This window comes from Molothrus aeneus, unplaced genomic scaffold (assembly GCF_037042795.1).
Source record: "Molothrus aeneus isolate 106 unplaced genomic scaffold, BPBGC_Maene_1.0 scaffold_36, whole genome shotgun sequence".
Lineage (NCBI taxonomy): Eukaryota > Metazoa > Chordata > Aves > Passeriformes > Icteridae > Molothrus > Molothrus aeneus.
In genome coordinates, this window is record NW_027099027.1 from 1109134 (window position 1) to 1136650 (window position 27517).

At 56.3% G+C, this 27517-nt stretch overlaps 1 protein-coding gene and 1 pseudogene across 1 annotated transcript in view; one reads left to right on the plus strand and one right to left on the minus strand.

Annotated features, from left to right (window-relative positions):
• The window catches only part of LOC136570728 (uncharacterized), a 2607743-nt pseudogene that overhangs the window by 1087367 nt on the left and 1492859 nt on the right, over nt 1-27517 (minus strand).
• Nucleotides 1-27517, plus strand: part of LOC136570729 (uncharacterized) — a 2347277-nt gene that overhangs the window by 975122 nt on the left and 1344638 nt on the right. The window contains 1 exon segment of the mRNA XM_066571173.1: nt 26269-26772. Within this exon segment, the coding sequence (XP_066427270.1) occupies nt 26269-26772 (504 nt within the window).

A 27517-nucleotide genomic window follows, 5' to 3' on the forward strand; every position in this document is an offset into this window, starting at 1 on the left:
GGGATCATACTGGGATCATATTGGGAGTGTATTGGGGATGTACTGGCTGTGTACTTGGATCGTACTGGGGTTGACTGGGAATATACTGGCATCATACTGGAGTGACTGGGACAATTCTAGGTTTCTATTGATATTATACTGGTATGATGCTGGGACGGGACTGGGTTTGTACTGACATCATACTGGGATCATACTGCCATGCCAGGGCAGACTGTGATTGCACTGATGGACACTGGGACCATACTGGGATCATACTGGAGAGAATAGGAGCCTGCAGGAGGCAACTGAGACCACGTTAGGGGCAAATGGGATATACTGGGAGTGACTGTGATGGAGCAGCTGTGAGCAACTGGGATCATGCTAGGAGCAACTGGGAGGAACTGGGAGTGACTGGGAGCCTGCTGGGGGTGATTGGAAACTGCTGGGATTATACTGGGATGAACTGGGATCATGCTGGAGCTGACTGGGATCATTCTGGCAGTGAGTGCCACTACCCTGAGGCTGACTGGGAGTGCTTGGGAGCAAATGGGATCATACTGGAAGGAACTGGAAAGATGCTGGAGGGAACTGGGCTACACTGGGACATACTGGGAGTGACTGGAACAAAAGTGAGGGTGAAAGAGAGCAACTGGAACCATGTGGAGCACAACTGGTTCATACTGGCAGGGACTGGGAGCACACTGGGCTCATCTCTGGATCATACTGGGAGGGACTGGACTAATACTGGGAGGATCTGAGAGGGACTGGGAGCACACCCTGCACATCATCCCCCAGACTGGGCCTGACTGGGGGCAACTGGGAGCACGCTGGCAGCAAATGGCATCATACTGGGACTGACTGGGCTGATCTAGGGAGCAACTGGAACCACACTGGAGGCAGCTGGGACCATACTGGGAGACTTTGGAAGCAACTGGGATTATACTGGGAGCACACTGGGAGGGCTGGCATGTGACTGGGATCAAACTGGAGCTTACTGGGATCATATTGGGGTTGAAAGGGAGCGACTGGGATCACACTTTGGGCTACTGGGAGAACTGAGGGAAACTGGGATGATGCTGCAAGCAAACTGGAGGAACTGGGAAAGACTGGATGCATGCTGGAGGCAACTGGGATATACTGGGCATGACTGGGGGATCATACTGGGATAACTGACACCTTACTGGGGCCACTGGCAGTGCCTGGGAATGACTGCAGACATGCTGGGGGCAACTGGGATATACTGGGAGTGTCTGGAACCATACTGGGGGGACTGGAACCACACTGGGAACAACTGGGACCATGCTGGGGAGAACTGGGACCACACTGGGGGCAACTGGGAGTGAGTGGGACCATGCTGGGAGGGACTGGGATCATCTGGGGAGGGACTGGGAGTAGAGCAGGGGCAACTGGGTTCAACTGGGACCATCCTGGGAGTGTCTGTAACCATTGGGGAGTGATGGAAGCACACTGGGAACAGCTGGGCCCATGCTGGGAGCAACTGGGATCCCACTGGGGGCACTGGCATCAGACTGGGAGTGACTGGGAGCAACTGGGATTAGACTGCAAGGGACTGGGATCATACTGGGAGTGGCTACACTCATACTGGGATTATACTGGGTGTGAATGGAACCTGACTGGGGCTTAATGGGAGCTACTGGGCCCATGTTGGGAGGAAAATGTGACCCACTGGGAGCAACTGGGATCGGCTGGAAGGTTCTGGAACCATGCTGAGAGGACTGAGACTACAACTGGGGCAACTGGGATCATCCTGGGAGCAACTGGGGCCACCCTTTGAGCAACAGATGGAAACTGGGATGATGCTAGAGGAAACTGGGAGGAACTGGGAAAGACTGGGATCATTCTGAGGTAACTGAAACATACTGGGAGTGTCTGTAACCATCCTGGGGGCACTGGAACCACACTGGGAACAGCTGGGATCATGCTGGGAGCAACTGGGACGATGCTGGGGGAAACTGAATCTACCCTGGAGGCAACTGGGCACGACTGGGACCCTGCTGGGAGGGACTGGGACTATTCTTGGGGCAACTGGGATCATCATGGGAGGAACTGGGAACATCTGGGATCATGCTGGGAGCAACTGGGATCACACTGGGATCCCAGTGAGAGCAGCTGAGTCCATGCTGGGTTACACTGGGATCTCATTGAGAGCGACTGGAATCACACTGGGATTGACTGGGAGTGGCTGGTTTTGTGGATTTTGGGGGTTTGGATTTTGGGGGATTTTCTTGGCATTTTGAGGGGGAGTTTCTCTCAGGGTGGTTGGGAGTTTATTGAAATTTCTTGTGGCTCTTTTTGAATTTTGGGGGTTTCACTGGGATTTTGTTGGGATTTTTTGGGATTCTCAGAAATTCCTGGGGTTTTATTGGGATTTTTAGGAGATTTTGGGGCATTTTATTGGAATTGTGGTGGCATTCCGAAGGATTAATTGGGGATTTGGGGTTTTGGGGATTTTTGGTGGGATTTGGGGGGGTTTGGGTGTTGCCAGGATTTCTTTGGATCTTGGGGGAGATTTTGTGGGACTTTTTCTGGTTTTGGGGACATCTTTGGGGGATTGGTGGAGTTTAATCGGGATTTTTGGGGTTTTTGGCATTCCAAAGGATTTTATGGGCTTTTATTGGGATTCTAGAGTGTTCTAATGGGGTTTTCAGAGATTTAATTGGGATTTTGTGGGTTTTATTGGGACTTTCGGGGCTTTCAAGGAGATTTTGGTGCCTCTCAGCCCTTCCCCACACCCAGGGAATGCCCCAAAGCCCCCCTAAAATTCCACTAAAACCCCACAAATCCCCAAAAATTACAAGAAAACCCTCAAAAACCCCAGGGAATCTCCAAACATCCCAGCGGAACTCACCAAAATTTTAAAAACCTCACTAAATTTTCTATAAATCTCCCCCCAAAAGCCCCCACAACCCAAACAAAACACCAAAAATCCAAAACCCTCCAAATAAACAAAACCCCCCAAAATCACATAACCATCACAAAACCCAATAATTCTTCCCAAAAACCCCAATACGTCCCCCCAAACTCCAAACAAAATCCCCCAAAGCCCAAAAAAGCCACCCCCAAATCCCCAAAAACCCTCTCAGAACCCCAAAATCCCCACAAACCCCCCCAGACTCAGTGGGGCCGTCCTGGATCAGGGGGCACCGCCCGGTGGAACAGGAGCCACTTCAGGGGGCCCTGGGAGCTTTTTGGGGAGGGGGCACCATGGGAGACCCCCCAAAAACGGGGGGGGGGGGGGGAACCCCTGCTGTGCCCCCTCCCCCCGAAACCCCCAGACCCCGGTTCAGGGTGGGCCTGGGACCCCCCGGGACCCCCAAATCTCCCCCGGGACCCCTCCAGGAACGCCAAACCCCCCAGAGCTCCCCCAAGGTTGGCCCAGAACCTCTCTGGACCCCCAAACACTCCCCAGGACCCCAAAACCTCCCCAGGACCCTCAACCCCCCCCAGTTCTCCCCAAAATTCACCCCAGACCCACCTGAGACGCCCCCAAATCCATCAAACTGCCCCAAATCCCCCTCAGACGCCTCAATCCCCCCAAACCTCATGAAATCGCCTCAGACTCCTTGAAATTCCCCAGACCCACCTCAGAACGGCCCAGATCCTCTCGCAATCCCCCAAAATCCCCTCAGACTCTCCAAATTCCCCTCAGTTCCCCCTAAACCCACCTGAGAACGCTCCAGACGCTCTCAAGCTCCCCCCAAAGCTCCCTAAAGCCCCCTCAGACCCACCAAAGCCCCCTCAGACCCCCTCATTCCCCCCAAACCCACCGCACACCCTCGTGTTTCCCGTCGATGCCCCTAAAAATCCCCAATTTCCCCTCAGACCCGCCCCAAACCCCCCCAGTTTGCCCCCGGCCCCACCTCAGCTCCGCTCTCCCTCAGAATCTCGCGCCTCCACCGCGTGTGCGGGCTCCCAGCAATAGCGGCACGCCCCGCCCTGAACCAACCAATCAGCGCGCTGCACATCCCTGAACTAACCAATCACGGCGCGGCTCCCCTCAGCAAGGCCCGCCTCCCCCCGCCGTCCCAGCCAATCAGAGGGGAGCCGGAAGCGGCACCCCCTTCCCCGCCGCCGCCGGGAGCCCCCGGGCTCGGGACAGGAGCGGGAGGGGCCTGAGAGGGGATCGGGGGGGGGGCGGGGGAGGGTCCGGGTGGGTCTGGGGGGGCTTTGGGGAGGGGTCCGGGGGTTTGGGGGGGTCTGGGGAGGGGTCCTGGGGCATTGTGGGGGGACCTGGGGGGTGCGGATGGGTCCTAAGAGGGGTCTCGAGGAGGGGTCGCGAGATATGAGACACTCATGCCACAGCGTAAGCTGTAAGCGAAAGGAATTTTAAGAGCTGTTTTGGTTATTTCAGAGAAAGTTTAAAAGGGAGAAGCTGCTGTCTGATGTTATGATCAATTTTTGGTGCCAGGGTCCAAGGAGTTTAGGGCTGGAAATCCCAGCCCCACTGGATCCAAATGAGGAAATCACCTGGGCCTGTCCAACCAAGGTGTCACGTTGGTGAAATTAAAAGGCAAAACACGGTCCATAAGATAGAAAGGAAAGTGGTACTGTCTCAAGAAAACCTCTTAAGCAAGCCTGGTGCACTTTTTATTCAAGAGAAAAGCAAAGTTCAGGAGAAAATGAAAAGTGTTTTGCATGGCTGATCAAAGACATCTGGAAGATTTAGAAGAAAGCCCAGCAAGCTGCTGCAATTGATAAAGAAAGATTAGTGCAGAGCAATTTTCTTGGAGATTGCCAGGAAAGAGCAGAATACCAGAGAGCAGAGAAAGGGATCCACCCTGAGGTGTCTTGTCCATATCCATGACTGACTCCAACAAATCCAAGAATATCCTGAGCTGGAAGGGACTCACAGGGATCATGAGTCTGACTCATGGCCCTGCGCAGGACATCCCACCACAGGTCTGAGAGCCTTGTCCAAACATTCCTTGAATTCACAGGGGCTGTGACCATTCCCTGGGGAGTCTGTTCCAGTGTCCAGCACCCTCTGGTCCAAATCTGATGAAAACGGCACCAGGACAGAGTCCAAACCCAAAGACTAAGGAAAGTCAGGAGCCCCCTTGGTCTGAATGCACTGAATGTCCCAGCACCAGACCCATGATTCAGAATGGGCAGTCATCAATGCAAGATTAACTAATTGTGGGAGTCAGAAATAAGTTGAAGTGATATAAATTGAGGTTTTTGGCCTCACTGAAAGGTGCAATGGCCACAGGCTTTCAACGGAGGACTCACAGGAAGAAATGTTAGATTTCCTAAAAGGCCAGTTGAGGTTTTGGAGGATGGAGCCCACCAAGACCTCCAGAAGTAGGAGAGGGGCTGAAAGGATGAAGTCAGCAGGGACAGAAATGGCAGAAAAGCCACACTTGCCAAGGAAATTCCAGAAGCAGTGATGGCAACAGCAGCACTGGCTCCAGCTTCCTCAGCTTCTTCTTTAAGGTGGGAAAGGAGGAAAAGGGGGGGAAGATGTTCTTAGAAGGGAAGGCTTGGCACTGATGGGGCTGTGGACTCCTCGCCTGAAACTCCCTGAAACTGTGACACTGGCTCAAACCACGGCATTTTTTAAAAGCTAATTTTCTTGAGAGCAAAAGTTTGAGTCTTGAAAGTGATCTCAGGCTTCACACCTTATCTGAGAAAAGTTCTTAAGCAAACACTGAAATTCTCAGTGACATGACTCCAAGAACAGAGATACAAGGGTAGGCATTGAGAACTCCTTGATTCCCCTGGATCATAATGCATCTTAGGATCAGCTTAACAAAGGAGGAATGGATTTAGGTGCTGGCTCAAGTCCAACATTCATTAATATTTGTGGGTGTGGATGTTGTGGCTGCCCCGTCCCTGGAAATGTTCCATGCCAGGCTGGATGGGCTTGGAGCAATCTGGGATGCTGGAAGGTGTCCTGTGGCAGGGGGTGGGACTGGATGAGCTTTAAGATCCTTTCCAGCCTGAACCATTTGGGGGTTCTGTGATTCCATGAACACGTCCACACCCAGCCTTACTCCAAACGTGTCAAGCAGGGACGGGGGGTTGGCAGTCCCCAGACAACAGTGGGCAGGAGGAGAAGAAGCTGGCATGGATTAACTGAGCTGCTCTCCACAGAAAGAGCAGCAAGGGGGATTCTCAGCCAGGACCAGGCACAGAGGGACCCGGGCTCCTCCCTGGATGTGAGGGGGAATGCAAACAAGAGGCGTCACACATTCCTCTGTGCATCCCTCACCTGCAGCTGGCCTGAGGAGGTGGCCAGCTCACGGCCAAAGGGAAGGGTGTGTTTGTGCAGCATCCTGGCTTCCATGTGGGCCAAAGCGGAGCCAAACTCCCGTTTGATTAATGAGCCCTTGGATCCAGCTCCCTGCCTCCCTCCGCGTGCAAGGAGCACGATCCCAGCAGCACGCACTGCTGGCCTTCAAGGGCTGGCTGAGGCAGCTCCTGATAGCGCTGTTTATTCAGCTTCCCCAAGGAAACAGTGTGGATTTTATTAAATGATCCCATCAGTGTTCCTCCATGCTGTCATTGCAGACTCCAAAGGATGATTCCTGTTGGCTCGTAGGTCTTTGTCCGCGCACCGAGAGCGGCAGCCAAGGACAAAGCGTTCCGGGACGGGGCGGTGGGAGCCCTGCTGCTGCGGCTGCGCGGCCCTGCCGGGCTCTGAGCCCCCCGTGCCACATGCCAGGCCACAAAGGGGACAGCTGGCCCGCCAAGGACAGTGACACGAGGCACAGGGACACCTGGGACTGCCCTTGGTGCTGTCAGACTCCCGCATGGATGGCTTCAAGGGAGAGAGGCACAGCCCATGGAGACCCAGCCACAGGCAAGTTTTTTATGCTCTTTGAAGTGGCACGGATCCTTTTATCCCAGAAAAACGGCACCTGTTTGTCACCTGCTGCTTCTTAGCCCTAAGAATTACATTGATACTGCCAGGCCAGTTTTCTGCCTATTTTTGCCAGTTTTCCACCCCATCATTCCCTGATTTTATTCCCCAAACCAATTTTGCCTGTTTTCTATGCACGCTGGTTTTCACCTCAGGAGTGAAGCAAATAATCCACTCAGTGAAGAAAACACAGCTATGAAGTGGAGGACTGTCCCCTTGGGGACACAAAAGCCACAGCCACCCACACTTGGACAAAGCAAGCTGTGGCAATGCCAGGAGTGACTGTGCAGTCAGTATGGATGGAGCCAGGAGTACATTCCCCAGGGAATCCTTCACATGGGCTTGGAGAGGTGTCCAAAATGCAAGGCCCATTCTTTTCAGAGTACTCCCCTGTGTTGCTCTGAGTTTGTGCTGAGGTTGTGGGAATGAGCCAATCCTGAGATGTATCTTCCCATACTGAAAAAAATCCAAGGTTTTTGCTGGCAGGCACCACCTTTTTGTGTGTGTGTGTGTGTCCAAGGGCTTTGCTCTCAAAGCTCACCCTGAAGATCCACCAGATGCCTTGGTCACTTGCTCTCTCTGCCAAATGAGCAGAGGGCTCATGCTCTGGGTGAGGGGGGTCACAAAAACACATCCAGCAACTCCATGGCCCTGTGAGCTGCTGAAAAATCAGACCAGAAGCTCTGGAGCTGCTTTTCATGCACATGGGATGGCTGAGTGAGCCTGCTCCTCACCCTCCTGTTTAAACACAACCTCTGCCCTCAGCTGCAGTGAGAGTGTTTCACCCTGTGCGAGGCTCCCAGGGAAGATCTTCCTCTTTGGGAAACTGCAGGTGGAGTGGATGTTTTGAAGAGGTTCAAACCTCCCCTCTCTCACCCATGGAAGGTCACTGTGATCACTGTAAAACAGAGCTTTCAAGTTGTTGGAGCTTAGCCTGTGACTTCCCCACTGTTTTTGTCAGCACCTGCACACACCAAATGTTTCTATGCCTAAAACAGCACTACTGAGAGCTCAGAGTGATGTTGTAGAGAGGATTTGGGGGGAGCCTGTGCAGGATAGCAAAAGTGCAGCTCAGTTTCTGGCATATTTTTGGTTAAAAATCATCACATGCTGACAGCAAAAATCAGAATTGAACCAAACAAAAATGCATTTATCATCCACAAGTCTAAGATCCTGCAGAATCAAGAAGCTTTCCTTGCCCAGCTTTGGAAAGATCACTTCTCTGGCCTAAACCCTTCTTATGCTTCTTGTTTCTTCTTTATTTCCTAATTTATTTTTTTTTAATTCTTCTTAGGTCTTCAGTTTATTAAGCCATCATCTAGCTATCCATTGCACTGCAACAAACCTTGGACCAAGCTCCAGGAGCTTGTGGCAATGGCCAGAGCAGCTCTCCAGGGACTGGCTCACAAGGACTGGGGCAGGGTGCCAGTGTGTCCCCTTGCAGAGGACAGGCACCAGCACACAGCTGCTCTCCTTCCCTCCGTGCTGGCCACTCAGTGGGTGAAGTGTTTCTTCTTCTGGCTGCAGAGAATGAGGGTCCAAAATCTGGCAGCAGTAACAAGAAAATGGAACAGCCTTGCCTTTCTTCAGGGTGAGGGCTGCTGTGTCTGGATTTCAGCAGCACTCAAAAGACCACCAAGCCAGCCCATTTCCTGCCACTCCAGTGGGAAAGGGTGGCATGAAAGCCCAAGCCTCAGGTGTCCACATGGACATGCCTAAGCAGAGACAAATCACAGAATCCCAGAATGGTTTGGGTGGGAAGGGACACTAAAGATCATTCATTCCACCGCCTTCCACTGTCCTATTGCTCCAAGCTCCTTCCAGCCTGGCCTTGGACACTCCCAGGGATCCGGGGGCAGCCACAGCTTCTCTGGGCAGCCTCTTCCAAGAGCTGCATCCAAAAAAGTCACAGAGGCGTCTGTGTGCACTTTGCAGGTGAATCCCTCACTGGGGCAAGGAGATGAGCTCAAGCTCTGGGTCTTGCAGGGAAATGTTTCCCCTAAACCAGCATAAAGACTGACTATGTTACTACAGGCTAGAGAAACCCCTGAAATAGTGACAGACAGCTGAAGGGAAGAATATATTGGGAAGGGAATCATCCGGCCGGCTGGGAAACGCAGGGCTCTGAAAGGGGACGGGGCGGGACAGGAAGAACATTCCTTTCTCACGACAAGCGCCTGCAGCCGCTCGGGAAGCATCGGCCGGGGCCGCCCGCTCGCAGCCCGGGGCCGGCAGCGCTGCTCCTGCCGCGGGCAGATGCTGCTCTGGGCGGCCGCAGGCTCATCCCGGACCAGCACCATGGATGGAGAGCGATGAGGTGCCCGGCAAGAGGCAGCCTGAGCCCCAGATGCTGCGGGGGGCTGGAGATCGCCGCCCGTGCCGGGTGCGGGCGGCCGCGGGCGGCGGGGTCACCCTGCCCTGTGGCCACCGCTGGGCTGCGCGCATGGAGAAAGAGCGAGAGGGCAGCGCGGGGCTGCAGGGCTGTGCTTTGCAATTCCGCGCCGTGCTCGCTTCTCTCTGCCCTCGGAAGATGGGGAGAACTGCAGTTGCTTCGTGCTTTCAGCTCAAACGGGGCTTTACAGCCCCTTCCCCACCTTGCCGAGGGGCACAGAGGAGTGGATCAGCCTCAGAGCAGGGCTCCTCTCCAGCACCCTGCTGCTCATCTCCTTGTCTCTGCATCTGCTTGGCCACACTGTTTAATTCATTTGTCTGTTCTTCCCCAAATTTCTGAATTATTGTCAAAACCAGGGCTTGTGGATACATGGCAGTGAAGAATGAAACCCCTCTTCTGCGTCTCAGGCTGACAAAGCCATACTTGGGATGTCAAGGCCAACCCAAATGACCAGATGAGAGTAGGAACTGCTGAGGCAGCCCCTGGCTCCCCCTTATGCAGCACAACCCCCTACACTGTGTCATGGTTTGAGACTGGCACAATGCCAGTGCCCCCATGAGAATACCCTCTCCCCGGTTTCTGCTGTGAGATGGGACCAGGAATAAGCACAGCAGGCTCCCACTTGGGAAAAAAAAAATAAATTATTAACTAAACTACAAGGGAAAGGAAAAAAAGAAAAAAAAAAAGAAACACACAAGGAAAATGAAAACTTCACAAATACATCTCTTCCTCCTCCCCACCAAATTCCCAATACAATACATCCCCCAAATCATCAACTCTCAGTCTGGCACCACCCTTCAGAATACTCCATCCTCATTCATCAAGAGGAGAAGGAGTCCTTCTTGTGCCAGTGGTGACGTCTTCCTTTCATGTCCAGTGCTCTCACCACTGAACATGGACCAGAGCTGCTTCTAGGGTCGAATTTTAAGGATGCTTTGTCCCGATCCAAAAAGGGCACAGTCTCTCCTTTGGGACACCTGTCCCCCCCATATTTCACCCCCTGGGGCCGAGGGGCACCAACACTGAACCCTCTTGGTCCTGAGGCATTGCCTGCCCCTGGATGCAGTCTCTGTGTCACAAGGAACATGGTTCTGTCCATGGCTGTACAAAAAGAGTCCAGCAAAAGCCACTCCATCATCTCTTCCCACTAAGATTCTTCTCTATTCTTCCAACATCTCTCACTTGCCCAGACCTCTCTCACACTTGCCCATTTCCTTCCTCATCTTCCACTCTATCTTCTAGGAGAGGTCAATGTTCTGTAAAGTTTTCATTGCCCGAAAAGGGGTTAAAAGCTCCTACCAGCGGCCGGCTGCACCCCCCCTTCTTCTCCGTCCCAGCCGTGCTGCCGGCACAGGCCCATGTTTATCAAGGTTCAAGGTCACAGTCCCAGGCACCGGCTCTCTCTCTCTCTCTCTGTGTCCCGGGGGGCTGCCCGATGGCTCCCGGTGTCTCTCTCTCTCTCTCTCTTCCACCCTTCCAGCCCCGGGGTCAGGCCTACCTCTCCCGGCCACATGGCTTTTCCCCTCCGCCCGCCCAGCCAGCAGCTGGGCCGGGGCAGAGACCCGAACTCTTTCCCGCCGGAAACCCAAGAGAACTTCCCCCGCGAGTGCTCTGCTTTTAACCCCTGTGTTCTCAGAGGTGGTTCCAATGCCCAGGTGGCCACATTAGGTGCCAATATTAAAATTAGAACATCCATTGGCCTAACCACAGCATCCCAGAAAACATATTTCCTGTCAAACCACCACATATGGGGAGGAAAGTTTAAGTGGAGGAAAGTTTAGTGTGTTATAGTTCAAGATCTAGAAAATATCAAAGTAGTTCCAATGGTAAACAAGAAGTTTAGGATGCAGTGCTGGAGGTTTGTGTGTCATAACACGATTGGCTAAGGAAGCTTACAGCTTACACTGTAGCATGATGTGGGAACGCAGGAAATTCCTCTGGCTGCCCTGGAGGACTCGAGCCCCTGCCCAGGGCATTCAGAGACCCTGGCACAGAGCCCAAGACCCCTGTGCCTTTGATTTAGCCCTTGGAAAACTCAATTACCGACCTTGTATGAAGAATGACAAGCTGCCAAAGTTTCAGTAGAATGATAGTGAATTTATCCCAGGGTGAAAAATAGATTGTTGGGGTTTCTAGAATGGGGCTTCAGGGGGCAAGATGGGTGAATCTGGGCTTGTCCAGCCTCTCTCCTTCTTTTTGTTTTTCTTCTCCTTGGCCTCCATCTTCTGCTGTGATGGTGGCACTTTTAGATTGGTTTAGAGTAGAAGCTCACTGTCTAGGTGATAGGTATTGGAAAGTCATTGTAAATATTGTACAGGTAGTGTTTAGGATTAAAAGATAACGCTGCCCTGGGGCAGGAGAAAGAATTTTATAGATAAGATACAAGAAACAACCTTGAGAGCCAGAAATGAAGAGCTCTGACTCCTTCTTCGAGCGCCGGGCTGGGAAAAGAGACTTTGGAACTTATCTCGGGCTCACACTGACTAGCCAGAGACCCCGAGAGCATGAGTCCGTAAGACGAAATACTGAAGGATTGGCACCAAAACATAAATATCCTTGTTGGTCGTGTCTTCTTGACCAAGAAATCCTTCAAAGCTCTTGTAACTACAAGTCTTGCAGCCCTGTGAGCCATGTGGTGCAGATGGGAGCCAAACTCACCCTTCCTGTCTATGGAGAAGAGAAGAAAAAGCAATGGCATCATCTGAAAAACTCAGAGGTCCGCTCTCTAGCTCCTTCCAAACTCCTTCAAATGGCCCAAAGTGCGATTTAGCTACAAATAGATGACAAGGACTCTTAGTGCTGGCTCTTGGACTCCAGAGCAGCTGCTTTAGAATCTTTCACAGAACCCTGTGCAGTTCTGTGGTGCCAGAAATGGATCATTTGAAGAAACTTTCCCAACTGACTTGCATGGAGGTTTGTTTGAAGGGTATTTGAGGAGAAAGGCTCCCGGCAGAGCTCTGGGCTTTGGCCTAGCTGTGTCCCCTGCTGATTGTCAAGTGTGCCATTAGCTGCAGGGCTTTCTGGGCTACAACTATCATCAAGTCACTGGGACTTGCTCTTTTTGGCCTCTAAAAGCTGGACCCACTTTCGGGGCAAATTTGGAGACCTCATCTCTGGGAGGATGGAGCAGCTAGGACTTTCCCAGTTGCTGGGAATGGTTCTCCAGGCCCTGGGTGTAAAACGGGGCTGCCCAGCAAGTGCGGATCTGCAAGATGATAAACAATTGTCTTGGTTTGAAAAGAGAGGTGTCTGCTAAGGAAGGCAGAAGCCTTCTCTGAAATGGAAAATGTCAAACCCCTCCCTTCAAATGATTCTCATTTAGAAATTCAAATGCTCTCGGGGAAAGATATGGGGATAGGACTGAGCCCGCAGAGCCGGGCAGCGTTTGCTGATGCTCTGAGCCCTTCCTAAAGATCCTGTGCGGGCTGTCTCAGACACCTGGGGCCAGGGATTCCGTCCAAGCTGGGCCACTTTGGCTGGGCTGGGGGCGGCCCCGGGGCAGAAGGCAGTGTGTGCAAGGGCCCTGGGTGGCACGCTGCAGCACGGTCACCGTGCCATGGAACGGAAGCCGGTGTCCAAGGCCCCTTTGTGACACGTGGGAAATAGAAGCTTGCCCGGCTGCTGGCAACACGCAACGGGGCACAAGGGGACAGAGCGGTGCCGTGAGGAGCCCCTGCACAGCGCACTCGTTCCCGTCTGACCCGGAGCTTCTCCGCGGCGCTGTTCCTGCAGCTGAGCTCGAGGCCAGAGCACAGGACTCGCTGACCCGTGGCCTTCCTGAGGCTTCTATTCTGCAGCTGTCCTCAAGGGCAGAGCGTGGGACTTGGTGCTCCGGAGCTTTCCCAAGGCATCTCTCCTGCAAGTAGCTCCAGGCACAGCCATGGAGCAGAGACCCCCGAGAGTGCCCAAGCTGGCCTGGGTGGAGGAGGAGGAGGAGGAAGAAGAAAGCCCTGGAGCTGCCCCAGCACAGGAGACAGAAGAGGTGATGCCGTTCCATCCAGCGCAGGAGGGTGAGTGGCAGAGCTGGGCTGTAGGGCTGGAGCCTGCAGTCAACTTGGCCCCATGCCATGCCATGCCATGCCATGCCATGCCATGCCATGCCATGCCATGCCATGCCATGCCATGCCATGCCATGCCATGCCATGCCATGCCATGCCATCCCCTGGGGAAATGCCCATGGACAGGAGGGAAGAGGGGCCAGGCAGACACCCCACAGGGGCCGTGCTCCATCCCCTGGGGCATCCCAGAGCTCTCCCTGCCTGGGCAGCGCAGGGCTGGGCTCTGTTCTCCGGCCTCTCCCGCAGCCCCTCAGCTCTGGCTGCGCTCGCTCTTTGCCAGATGCAGCCCTGGAGCGCACACAAGAGCAGGAATCCAGCCGTGGCCGCTTCCGCAGAACAGCGCAGGTACCTGCAGCCACCCCCACCTGGGCTGGGCCTGCTGTCCCTGCTCAGCCCAGCACCGTGTGTGCAGCACTCCATGCAACATCCCCGGCCTCTTGCCTTTCTCCTACAGCTCGTCTGCGACTTTATCCGGAGCATTGGGCAGGAAGAGACCAGCACCATGGGCACTGGGCTCAGAGCTCACTCAGAGCTCCTCAGTCATGAGACCAGTGCCGCCCTGCTGGATTTGCTCCTGGAGAAGGGTGTTGCCAGGCCAGAACAAGTGAGCAGCCTGGGGCCAGGCTTCAATTCCCCCATGAGTCCCGTGGCTTCCCCAGCCACGCCTGCTGGTCCCTGGGAGCCTTTGAGGCCATGGCAGTGCGCTGGCAAGGGAAGCACTTCTCCGGGGACCCTGGGGACATGGCTCCCTCTGGCAGCTTTCCAAGTCTCCCCGTGCCTTCTCCAGGTGCCCGCCATGGTGAGGTCCATTCACCGATGGCTCCTGGCCAATGATTCTGCCCAGCACAGGCTGGACAAGGCCCTGCTGAATGTCACCAGAGCACACCCGGGTGAGGCAGTGGTGACGCTCCTGCGTGTGGCCCCGTCCTGTGACAGGTATGGGGCCCACCTGCCCAGAGGGCTCAGGCCTCCCCAGCCCATCACCCTGTACCGCCTGGCCCAGGTGTCTGAGCAACAGAGAGTTCCAGGGCCCTCTGGCTGCTGCCTTTCCCAGCCCTGGCACGTCAACCCCCGAGCCTGCTGCCATGCTCCCTTGCCGTCCCTCAGGGGCCTGTCCCCACAGGGCTGGGCTACCTGGCTGCTGCCGGCCAGGCCCAGTGGGCACAGGAAGAGCCGGCAGTCAGCCCGGGCCCCTAGGGATGCCCAGGCCACGGTGCTGTGTCTGAGACCCCCCTGAGACAGAGCTCTAACCCCACAGAGCTGCCATCTCCATGTGGAAGACCATCATGTGCTCGTCCAGGACTGCGGAGCCAGTGCTGCTGATCCTCCTGGATGTGCTGGGCAGCTGGCCAGAGCGCAGCACGTGCACCTCCCATGGGGACAAAACGGGTGTCTTTGGCCTGGCTGTGAGTTTCTGCAAGTGGCCTTTGCTGGCCACAAGGCCGCCTCTCCAACAGCTCTCCATCCTCCTTCTCCCACTGCATCTCCCTGCCTCAGGCGCTGGCCTGAAACCTGGCCCAGGGGCAGCCTCAGGCCCACCAGGCCCTGTGCTCCCCCTGCCAAGGTCTCTGCGGGCCTCTCCCTGCCCTGCTCGGGCCCTGCCCCAGGGACACCTGGACACTGAGTGCTGTCTCGGGGGTCTTTGTCCCTTGCAGGCAACCGTGGTGATGTGGAAGATGCTCCAGGAGCCCCATGTGCCACGTGTAGTGACGTCGTATTTCCCCCAGCTATTTGTGCATCTGCTCTTCCAAGTGTTCTTCAGCACAGAAGAGATGCCAGAGGAGGTCGATGCCTTCTGGAAGGAATGCCTGCAAGAGCACGGCCTTGCCACCAGCCCCAACAGGTGCTCCATGCCAGTCCTCCTGTCCCTGCCACGTGGCCTGCCAAGGAGCCAGTGCTGCCAGGGTGACCTGGCCTTTGCTGTGCACACAGGTTTGCAGTGCAGAGCCTGAAGTCCCTGCTCTGCCGAAAGCAGTACAAGGAGGTGGTGGTGTCAGTGGAACGCAAGCGTGGCTGGGACACGCTGCTCTGTGCTGACACCCGCCACTATGCCGTGGGTCTGCTGGCCAGGTGAGACTCCCCTTCTCCCCATTGCTCCCGGCATTTGTGCCTTGTGCCCGGGCTGTCCCACACAGTCCCCGTGGCCCTGGGTCACAGGGCCTTGTGACCGAGGGACGGCCCAAGCAGACTGGAAAAGGCTGGGAGGGGAGAGAGCACAGGAGGAGACACCTCCTAAAGGGCCCAGGTCCCCTTGCAGGACGGTGGTGAAAGACCAGCAGGCTCTGCCAGCCTGTCCTTGGAGAGATTTGCTCAGGTTCCTGGTCCCTTTTTCGCCCTCCTAGGGAGATGCGCCATGCTTGTCTTGGCTTGGGTTCCAGTATTGCACTCCACCTCCTCTGGCTGCTCAGCACACAGGAGCCACACTGGGATCTGCCCGCCCTGGCGTTCCTTGTGGAGGTGAGCCGGGTGTGCAGCGCTGCCTGGCTGAGCTGCCTCCCAGCTCTCTGCCCTCTGGGAGCCGCAGCCGCCTGGGACGCTGCCCGCACCCTGTGCTGCTGCTGCTGCTGCTGCTGCTGCTGCTGCTGCTGCTGCTGCTGCTGCTGCTGCTGCTGCTGCTGCTGCTGCTGCTGCCTGGGCCCAGCCCTGTGTGGCTCCAGGCTCCTGCCGGCCGGCTCCCCCATCACTGGCCTGTGCCTTTCAGCTCCTCGAGTGCCTGGATGCCAGTGAATGTGGTGCCAGTGTTGTGAAGGTCTCTTCAAGGTACCTGCAGAGTGAGTGCAGGGAGAGGCGTCGCCTGGCGTTCAGGGCCCTGCTGGAGCTCATTGATGATCCCTCAATGGTGAGAAGGGGGCGGTGGCTGAAGCTGCGCTGGGAACGCAGTCACTTGGCCTGGCCTGGGCTTGGGGCGCTGGAGCAGCTGCTCCCAGCTCTCCTGCCTCCCGCTTCAGCTGCCCGCGTGCTTCGGGACAGGCCTTTGGCCTCTGGGCCCTGCGGCAGCAGGATGGCCTTTCACAGGCTTGTGTTCCGCACAGGCTGAAAGAATGTGGAGCCTGACCCAAAGCCTCATGGACCTACTGTGCGACAATGATGCAGAGATAGCTGGCATGACCCTCATCACACTCAGCTTTCTATTCCTGCACAAATCACATATTCTGATGTCAACCCCCATTGCCCTGCAGCTGGCTGAGGCGCTCCTCCCACACTTTGACCACGTAAGGCTCTGTGCCCCCAGCCACAGCCGCCGGATGCTGCCTGGAAACTGTGTGCCCTGTGCATTTCCAGCCCTGTGCCCAGGGGGCCTGCAGGAGCCAATGCTGAGGTAGTTTTTCTTTTTTTTTTCCTACAGGATAATAGCCAGGTACAGCTGCTCTCCATCAAACTCTTCCGAGACATGATGGAGTATTTGGAAGAGAGAGAAAAACCTTTAGAAAGCCCTGTGCAACAGAGCTTGCTTCCACTCTTCTTCCACTGCCATGATGAGAATCAGCGTGTGGCAGAGGTGAGGACTCGTGGGCTGCTGCTGTCCCCCTGGCAGGGGGCTCGGCTGCCTCCTGCCCTGCGCCTGCTGGATCGCAGCCTCCTGCAGGCCATGGCACGGGGACGCGGGTGCCGTGCCCTGGGCTGTGGGGCCATCTCGGCGTCCCTGCTGCTCTCCAGGCTTCTCGGGAAGCGCTGCTTTGTGCGGTCAAGTTGATGAAGAGGAGGGATCTCAAGAAACTGGTGAAGGAGCAGAAACTGTGCAAGTTCAGCGAGTGCCTGGTAAGGAGGGCCTGCAAGGCCCAGGCTCAGGCTGGAGAAGGCCCCTGAGGGCGGCGCTCAGTGTGCGCGCCGGGCAGCTGTGCCCCTGCCCGCTGCGGCAGCCAGAGGCCGCGCGGGCTCCTCTCCAGGCTCCCGAGGGCCCCAGCCGGGTGCCCGTGGAGCCCCGGCCCGGCGGGGCTGCGGGGCGGCACCGTGGCTCCCTGGGCAGCAGCCGGCCCGCTGCCCCCTCCCCTCGGGAGCCCTTGGCCGGCGGCTGCTGGCCGCGCCTCAGGGCTGTGCGGGCAGGGGAGGCCGGGGCTGGGCGCAGGCAGCGCCCGGCCCAGGGGCTGAGCCCGCGCCAAGCCTTCCCTCCTGCCGCTCTCTGCAGCTGGCAGAGGACAGGAGTCGAGCGGCCGAGCACCTGCGCCGGGCCCTGCGCTACCTGCAGAGCCCACAGGAGCCCCTGCGAGAGGCGGCCATCAGCTTCATGGGTGAGCCACGAGCCCGCGCTCCCTCCCCAGCCCGGCCCGCCGCAGCTCGGCCCCGGCCCCGCCTGCTGCCCCGGCAGCGCCAGCCGGGCCCGGGCGCCGTGGAGCCCCGCCTGGGCTGGGCATTGCTGCTGCCGCCCTCTGGCAGCCGTGCCCTGGGGCGGCAGCGTGCGCCAAGGGCCGGGCTGAGCCCTGCCGGGCCAGCAGCCCGTGTGGCCACAGCGCCGGCAGCGCCGCTGGCAGGGAGCTGTGCCGCTGCCGCCGTGACAGGCTCTGTGTTCACAGGCATGGCCGGGCGGCGCCTGAGGGGGCAGCAGCGAGAGCTGCAGCTGATCTGCACTGGTGAGTGAGGGCAGCGGGCTGGCAGCGGGGGCTGCCGGGGGGGAGCTGCAAGCCCTGCCCCGGCTGCGGAGGGCTCTGCTGCCGTGGCCAGAGCACACTGAGCTTTCAGGGCCACGGGGGCCATTGGTGGCCCGCAGCTTCGGCCTGATCGCCTTGCTCCCTGCTCCCTCCTGGCCATGGCAAGAGCCGGCTGGCATGGCCCTTGCTGGGGGCTCTCCTCGGCTCCCCGCACATCCGGCTCTGACCGTGGCTCTGTTGCTGTCTCTTGCAGCCCTTGAAGACAAAACAAATGACATCAGCCTTGCCGTCGGAAGCCTGGCAATTCAAACGCTCTGCATCCTCAAGTCAGGAGAGCGGGCTCCCATCTCCAGGTTCCAGTGGCTCCGAAATCACCTGCGCAGGGCATGGAAGACACGGCCTCGTCTGTCACAGCTCGGCTGCCTGCCCTGCTGCAGCTCTGTGGAGAGCTGATCCCAGAAGCTCTTTTTGCTGGGGCCACCTGAGTCAGGAGGAATTTTCTTTTACTTCAAGAATGTTCTTTTCTTTTACTTCAAGAATGTTCTTTTCTTTTTTTTTTTTTTTTCCCTTTACTATGTTAATATAGACTGTGTTCTAATACACAGACTGCCAGGATCTTTCTTTTGCTGCCCAGGGTGCGCAGGGCCTAGGGGAAGAGGGGATAAAGGGTGCTTGTGCTCAGCCAGCTGCCCAGGCGTGCAGTGGGCAAGGGGAAATGGCCAGAAGGCCCTTGGCCTTTGGTGGTTCTGCTGAAGCCTTTGTGCTGCCCACAGAGCGGCTGGGCAGGGGCCGGAGCTGCGGGGATCCCTGCCAGAGCGCTGCCTGGAGATGGCCACAAGCCCTGTGCCAGGCAGGAAGCGCCATCCGTGCCCTCCTGCCCGTCTGCTGCTGGCTGCCTTGCTGAGGGCTCCCAGGTGCCTCTGCATGGGGCTGCTCTGGAGCTGCTGTGGGGCTGCGGCGCTGCTGCCGGGCAGCTTGGCCGCGCTGGGGCAGGGCCTGAGGGGCTGGGGCGCTGGCAAGCCCTGAGCAATGGGGCTGTCAGAGGCCACAAGCAGCCCCCTGGCAGCCGCCTTCTTCCTGCCAGAGCTGACTTGCCCGACGCATCCTGGGCACTCTGGAACTCACAGCATCAGTGTTGTTGGAAAGCCAAATGCAGGGAAGTCTCAGACCTTTGGTCTTGTCAGCAAAGCTTAGACTTAAACACAGGATTTGATCGGACACCTTGGAAAGGGCTTCCAAACAGAGGTGCTAGAAGGGAGAATGCAGATTTCTAGTTCATAGCAGAAACGCGGGGAGGAAAGTATAGTGGAGGAAAGTTTAGTGTTTTAGAATTCAAGATCTAGAGAAAGTCAAAGTAGTTCCAATGGTAAACAAGAAGTTTAGGATGCAGTGCTGGAGGTTTGTGTGTCATAACACGATTGGCTAAGGAAGCTTACAGCTTACACTGTGGCATGAGTGTCTCATGTCTTGCGACCCCTCCTCGAGACCCCTCTTAGGACCCATCCACACCCCCCAGGTCCCCCCACAACGCCCCAGGACCCCTCCCCAGACCCCCCAAAAGCCCCCCCAGGCCCCCTCGGACCCTCCCCCGCCCCCCCCCCCGATCCCCTCTCAGGCCCCTCCCGCTCCTGTCCCGAGCCCGGGGGGTCCCGGCGGCGGCGGGGAAGGGGGCGCCGCTTCCGGCTTGCCTCTGATTGGCTGGGGAGGTGCGGGGGAGGCGGGCATTGCTGAGAAGAGCCGTACCGTGATTGGTTGGCTTGGGGACGGGCAGACCGTGATTGGTTGGTTCGGGGTGGGGCGTGTTGCTATTGGCTGGGAGCTCTTGCACGCAGCAGAGGCGGGAGATTCTGAGGGGAGAGCGCAACTGAGGTGGGGCCGTGGGGAAACTGGGGGGGTTTGGGGCGGGTCTGAGGGGAAATTGGGGATTTTAGGGGGCATTGACGGGAAACACGGGGGAGTGCGGTGGGTTTGGGGGGAATGAGGGGGTCTGAGGAGGCTTTGGTGGGACTGAGGGGCCTATAGGGAGCTTTGGGGGAAGCTTGAGAGGATTTGGAGCGTTCTCAGGTGGGTTTAGGGGGAACTGAGGGAAATTCAGAGTGTCTGGGGATTTTGAGTGGAACTGGAGGATTGTGAGTGGATCTGGGGTGTTTTGAGGTGGGTCTTGAGAAACTTGGGAGAGTCTGAGGGGATTTCTTAGGGTTTTGGGGGAAGGGGATTGACGGGTCTGAGGGGGATTTGGGACAGTCTGATGGATTGGGGGGGTCTCAGGTAGGTCTGGGTTGAATTTTGGGGAGAACTGGGGGGGTTTGAGGGTCCTGGGGAGGTTTGGGGGGTCCTGGGGAGGGTTTGGGCGTTCAGAGTGGTCCTGGGCCAAGCTTGGAGGGCTCTGCAGGGTTTGGCGTTCCTGGAGGGGTCCCGGTGGAGGTTTGGGGGTCCCGGGGGGTCCCAGGCCCACCCTGAACCGGGGTCTGGGGGTTTCGGGGGGAGGGGGCACTGCAGGGGTTCCCCCCCCCGGTTTTTGGGGGGGTCTCCCATGGTGCCCCCTCCCCAAAAAGCTCCCAGGGCCCCCTGAAGTGGCTCCTGTTCCACCGGCCGGTGCCCCCTGATCCAGGACGGCCCCACTGAGTCTGGGGGGGGTTTTGGGGGGATTTTGGGGTTCTGAGAGGGTTTTGGGGGATTTGGGGGATTTTGTTACGAGTTTGGGGGGAATTATTGGGGTTTTTGGGGAGAATTATTGGGTTTTGAGATGGGTACGTGATTTTGGGGTTTTGTTGATTTGGGGACGTTTTGGATTTTTGGGGATTTTTTGGGGTGGTGGGGTTTTTTGGGGGGAATTTATTGAAAATTTTGGGAGTTTTTTTAAATTTTGGTGAGTTCCACTGGGATTTTTGGAGATTCTCTGGGGTTTTTTAGGGTTTCCTTGCAATTTTTGGAGATTTTGTGGGGTTTTAGTGGAATTTTAGGGGTCTTGGGGGCATGCACCGGGTATGGGGAAGGGCTGAGAGGCACCAAAATCTCCTTCAAAGCCCCAAAAGCCCAAATAAAACCCACAAAATCCCAATTAAATCTCTCAAAATCCCATTAGAACACACTAGAATCCCAATAAAAGCCCACAAAATCATTTGGAATCCCAATAACCCTAAGAATCCTGATTAAAGTCTGCAAATCCTCCAAAGATCTCCCCAAAACCATCAAAAGTCCCACAAAATCTCCCCCAAGACCCAAAGAAATCCTGGCAACACCCAAACCCCCCAAATCCCACCAAAAATCCCAAATCCCCAATTAATCCCTCTGAATGCCACCACAATTCCAATAAAATGCCCCAAAATCTCCTAAAAGTCCCAATAAAACCCCAGGAATTTCTGAGAATCCCAAAAAATCCCAACAAAATCCCAGTAAAACCCCCTAAATTCAAAAAAAGCCACAAGAAATTTCAATAAACCCCCAACCACCCCCAGAAAAACTCCCCCTCAAAATGCCAAGAAAATCCCCCAAAATCCAAACCCCCAAAATCCACAAAACCAGCCACTCCCAGTCAATCCCAGTGTGATTCCAGTCGCTCTCAATGAGATCCCAGTGTAACCCAGCATGGACTCAGCTGCTCTCACTGGGATCCCAGTGTGATCCCAGTTGCTCCCAGCATGATCCCAGATGTTCCCAGTTCCTCCCATGATGATCCCAGTTGCCCCAAGAATAGTCCCAGTCCCTCCCAGCAGGGTCCCAGTCGTGCCCAGTTGCCTCCAGGGTAGATTCAGTTTCCCCCAGCATCGTCCCAGTTGCTCCCAGCATGATCCCAGCTGTTCCCAGTGTGGTTCCAGTGCCCCCAGGATGGTTAGAGACACTCCCAGTATGTTTCAGTTACCTCAGAATGATCCCAGTCTTTCCCAGTTCCTCCCAGTTTCCTCTAGCATCATCCCAGTTTCCATCTGTTGCTCAAAGGGTGGCCCCAGTTGCTCCCAGGATGATCCCAGTTGCCCCAGTTGTAGTCTCAGTCCTCTCAGCATGGTTCCAGAACCTTCCAGCCGATCCCAGTTGCTCCCAGTGGGTCACATTTTCCTCCCAACATGGGCCCAGTAGCTCCCAGTAAGCCCCAGTCAGGTTCCATTCACACCCAGTATAATCCCAGTATGAGTGTAGCCACTCCCAGTATGATCCCAGTCCCTTGCAGTCTAATCCCAGTTGCTCCCAGTCACTCCCAGTCTGATGCCAGTGCCCCCAGAGTGATCCCAGTTGCTCCCAGCATGGGCCCAGCTGTTCCCAGTGTGCTTCCATCACTCCCCAATGGTTACAGACACTCCCAGGATGGTCCCAGTTGAACCCAGTTGCCCCTGCTCTAGTCCCAGTCCCTCCCCAGATGATCCCAGTCCCTCCCAGCATGGTCCCACTCACTCCCAGTTGCCCCCAGTGTGGTCCCAGTTCTCCCTAGCATGGTCCCAGTTGTTCCCAGTGTGGTTCCAGTCCCCCCAGCATGGTTCCAGACACTCCCAGTATATCCCAGTTGCCCCCAGCATGTCTGCAGTCATTCCCAGGCACTGCCAGTGGCCCCAGTAAGGTGTCAGTTATCCCAGTATGATCCCCCAGTCATGCCCAGTATATCCCAGTTGCCTCCAGCATGCATCCAGTCCTTCCCAGTTCCTCCAGTTTGCTTGCAGCATCATCCCAGTTTCCCTCAGTTCTCCCAGTAGCCCAAAGTGTGATCCCAGTCGCTCCCTTTCAACCCCAATATGATCCCAGTAAGCTCCAGTTTGATCCCAGTCACATGCCAGCCCTCCCAGTGTGGTCCCAGTATAATCCCAGTTGCTGCCAGTCTCTCCCAGTATGGTCCCAGCTGCCTCCAGTGTGGTTCCAGTTGCTCCCTAGATCAGCCCAGTCAGTCCCAGTATGATGCCATTTGCTGCCAGCGTGCTCCCAGTTGCACCCAGTCAGGCCCAGTCTGGGGGATGATGTGCAGGGTGTGCTCCCAGTCCCTCTCAGATCCTCCCAGTATTAGTCCAGTCCCTCCCAGTATGATCCAAATATGGCCCCAGTGTGCTCCCAGTCCCTGCCAGTCTGAACCAGTTGTGCTCCACATGGTTCCAGTTGCTCTCTTTCACCCTCACTTTTGTTCCAGTCACTCCCAGTATGTCCCAGTGTAGCCCAGTTCCCTCCAGCATCTTTCTAGTTCCTTCCAGTATGATCCCATTTGCTCCCAAGCACTCCCAGTCAGCCTCAGTGTAGTGGCACTCACTGCCAGAATGATCCCAGTCAGCTCCAGCATGATCCCAGTTCATCCCAGTATAATCCCAGCAGTTTCCAATCACCCCCAGCAGGCTCCCAGTCACTCCCAGTTCCTCCCAGTTGCTCCTAGCATGATCCTAGTTGCTCACAGCTGCTCCATCACAGTCACTCCCAGTATATCCCATTTGCCCCTAACGTGGTCTCAGTTGCCTCCTGCAGGCTCCTACTCTCTCCCAGTATGATCCCAGTATGATCCCAGTGTCCATCAGTGCGATCACAGTCTGCCCTGGCATGGCAGTATGATCCCAGTATGATGTCAGTACAAACCCAGTCCCGTCCCAGCACGATACCAGTATAATATCAATAGAAACCTAGAATTGTCCCAGTCACTCCCAGTATGATGCCAGTATATTCCCAGTCACTCCCAGTACGATCCAAGTACACAGCCAGTACATCCCCAATACACTCCCAGTATGATCCCAGTATGATCCCAGTACGATATCAATATAAACCCAGTACAGCCCCAGTCTCTCCCAGTACGATCCCAGTGCAGCCCAGTCCCTGGCAGTGCTGCCACTGCTGGGATCCCCCAGGCCTGTGTGCGTTCCCCCCTGGCGCATGTGCCGAGAGGAGCCCCAAGGGCTGGCAGTGGCCAGGCAGGGTCCCCAGCAAGGCCCAGTTTGGATGTGCAGCCCCCAGTTTGCCCAGTTTGCCTCTCCTTTGGCCCGGGCCGGCTTCCCCCCGCCCGCAGCGGCTGGGAGCAGCCGAGAGCCCCGCGCTGCCCATGCCGACCTGTCCCGGCTCCATCGCCGCTGCTGCCGCGGGCTGCGAGGGCTGCGGGAACGGGGCACCGAGGGTGTGGCTGCTGCTGGGGGAGGAGGAGGAGGGAGGGAAGGGCAGGGATGGAGGGGGAGGAGGAGGCGGGGTTAGGGGGGAGGAGCACGGGGAGGGATGAAGGCGGAGAGAGAGCAGCGATGGAAGGAGGAGAAGGAGGAGGGGTTAGGGAGGAGGAGGAGAAGGAAAAGGCATGGAAGGGGCGGGATGGAAGAGGAGAAGGCGTTGGAGATACGACAGGGGAGGAGGAGGAGGGGGAATGGAAGAGGAGGAGCAGGAGGAGAAAGAGCAGTGAAGGAGGCGGGGTTAGGGTGGAGGAGGACAGGGAGGCGGAGATAAGACAGAGGAGGAGCGGGAGGAAGAGGAAGAGGAGGGACAAGGGCGGATCAAGGCTGAGCTGCGGGAGCCACACGGTCTCGAGCCCTGCCTGAATTCGCAGCCCCCACCTGTGGGATCATCGCCCTCCCCATGGCGCAGGTGAGCGGGCAGGGGGAGCCCGGCCCGTATATCCCGGGGTCCCTGGGTTGGGTTTTTGGGGGGATGTTTGGAGAATGAAGAAGTCCAAGGCTGAGCGGAAAAGGCCCCTCGGGGGGACATCGGGGGGTGGCGGTGGCGGCTGCCGGCAGAGGCAGCCTGGAGGAGCAGAGCCCTGTGTCCCCCAGGAGGCCAAAGTGGGGAGGCCAGAGAGGGGGGAGCGCCGCCATTGGCGGGAGCCTCAAGAGCCTGGAGAGGGGCAGGGGGGACTCCTTGGAGCCGCTGCAGCCCAGAGCAGAGAATGAGGGGAGAAGGGAGCCCGGGAGCCCAAACAGCCCCGGCATCTCGAAATGGGGAGAGCCAAGAGGGGGGAGCTTTTGGCATTGCTGGCACTGCCAGCAGCCTGGGCAGGGGGGGCACCCAGGAGAAGGGGGAACCCCAAGGCAAGTGTGACCCCAGCAGCTGGGACAGGGGGGAACCCCCGAACACCAGAGGGGAGGGACCAGGGTCGGGGACCCCCTGGGAGGCTTTTCCAGGGCTGAATCTTGGTGTTTGGGAGGTTTTTCTGGAGCCCAGATGGCCGGACTAGAGATGTACCTGGGCAGAGAGACCTTCAAACTCAACGTGTGTTGGGGTCGATGAAACAGGAAAGCCTGTTATTGTTGGCCTTTCATTCCAATCTTGCTTATAGTTACTATATTCTCAAAAGCTTTTGAGAATATAGAAACTATAAGCAAGATTGGAATGAAAGCAAGCTTTTAGATACCTTAGTTACTGAACAAAAGGAAAATAATGGTGTGGACTGACAGAAGGTAATCCCCTTCTGATGAAACACTTCCCTCTGCTTGCAGACAGGTCCAAGGGTCACAGCAGACCCTACTAGCTCAGCAGAAGGGGTCTAAAGAGGAGTTTTTAGGGTTTAAAATGTAACACAGTATGGTGATGTAATGATTCTTACAGGCTGTATGTAAATGCTATTGGATTTGTATCTTGTACTGGACTGGTTAGTGAGAAATAGAATATTTAACACAGAAGAAGATTCATTGTATTGTAACGGGAACCTTACACTCTTACACTCTTCCCCTCTTACTCTCTCACCCTCTCATCCTCTCTCCCCCTCTCTTCTCTCAGGCCTGCTCCAAGCTGTGCCTGGCAGCTCCAAGCAGGGCCCTGCACCCAGGCCCTTTGCAATAAACCCCAAGTTCCACGACCTGGCTGCAGAGATCTCTCGTCTCCATCCGTCCCGACCGTGCTACCCCTGACGCTCCTACAAACGCGCTCATCCCTTGTTTTCCCCAAACCAGGATTTCCCCTTGCCAACCCCTGGGAGGCTGCGAGGAAGAGGAAGATGCCCCGGGACACTGAGGCAGGTGAGGAGGAAGTCAGTGCCCCTTTCCCCTCTGTGCTGCTCCATCTCCCAGCCCAGCACGGCCCCCGGCTGCAGCACAGCCCTGGGGGGGATCTCGTTGCCCTTGCCTGTGGCACGGAGGCAAATCCCATGCTGTCCTTGTCCTTCCTCGCCCAGAGCAGGAGCTGAGCATGGAGAGCAGGGAGGACAAATGCCCGCGGCAGAACCTGGTGGCAGAGGCCGTTTTGAGCGGCTCCACGGCACAGGAAGCCAACGGGGAGGAAAAGGCCCGGAGATGCCGCATGAGGAGGGGCTGCAAACGCAGATGGCGGGGATGTGAGGGGGAAAGAGCCAGCCTGGGCCGGGAAGGCGGCCGGAGATGGAGCCAGAGCTCGGAGCTGGTGCTCCATGAGCAGCTCCATGATGGAGAAGCCCCACATGTGCGAGGAGTGTGGGAAGAGCTTCAGGTGGAAGTACAACCTGACTGTGCACCAGAGGATCCACACTGGGGAGAGGCCCTACGAGTGTGGGGAGTGTGGGAAGAGCTTCAGCTGCAGCTCCAACCTGATCAGGCACCAGAGGATCCACACTGGGGAAAGGCCCTACGAGTGTGGGGAGTGTGCGAAGAGGTTTCAGACCAGCTCCAGTCTCCTCCAGCACTATCAGAGTCACACAGAGGAGAGGCCCTTCCAATGCCCCGACTGCGGGAAGGGATGCAAGTACAACTCCGACCTTGTCAAGCACCAGCGCATCCACACAGGGGAGAGGCCCTACGAGTGTGATAAATGCAGGAAGAGGTTTCAGACCAGCTCCCATCTCCTCCGGCACTATCGGATTCACACAGATGAGAGGCCCTTCCACTGCCCAGACTGTGGGAAGGGATTCAGGCAGAACTCCACCCTCATCATCCACCGGTGCATCCACACTGGGGAGAGGCCCTACGAGTGTCCCCAGTGTGGGAAGAGCTTCTCCAGCAGCTCTAACTTGACCCGACACCAACGGAGGCACCGGTAAGGGAAGCCCTGCGAGTGCCCCGAGTGCGGGAAGAGCTTCGTGCGCTGCTGCAGCTCCATCCCCCACTGGAGGAGGCACTTTGGGCACAGCCCTGGTCACTCACATTCCCTGTGATCCATGTTGGGAACACACCTGGCTGCTTGTTCTTTGTTTTGGCCTTAATTTTTTTCTCTTCTCCCTCTCTCTCTACTCCAAAAGCCAAGAGGGATAAATCTGTCACCTCAATACCACTCAAATCCCACTGAAAATAACTGAATTTTAACCCAAAAAGGCTCCATCCTACCTCAAATTCCTTGTTCCCTCCTCAAAAAAACTCAATTCCATGCCAAACTCAATCCATTCCACAGCCACCAGGGTGAGATGGGGTTGGAAGGAGATTGGGAGAAGTGGGATCCCAATTTGGAGCAATGGGATGGGGATTGTGTGCGCCTGGGTGTGTGGGATGTATTTGATAGCAAATAAAACTTTCCGAGTTACTGATTTCTGTCCCGTTCATTTTCACGTTCATTTTCAGTCATTTCTGTTTGCAGAGTGCCACCTTCTCAGCTGATTCAATTCCTATAAAAATCTCATTTTTTAATCCAAACAATCCAAAAACCAACATTGAAATAAAACCAGCCACACACAATTAATTTTTTAAAAATAATTTTAATTTTTCAAGAGTACTTAAGGATGATATTAAAGTTTAATTGTTTGGTTGAAATGTTTGAGAAATTATAGTGGTGTTTGGTT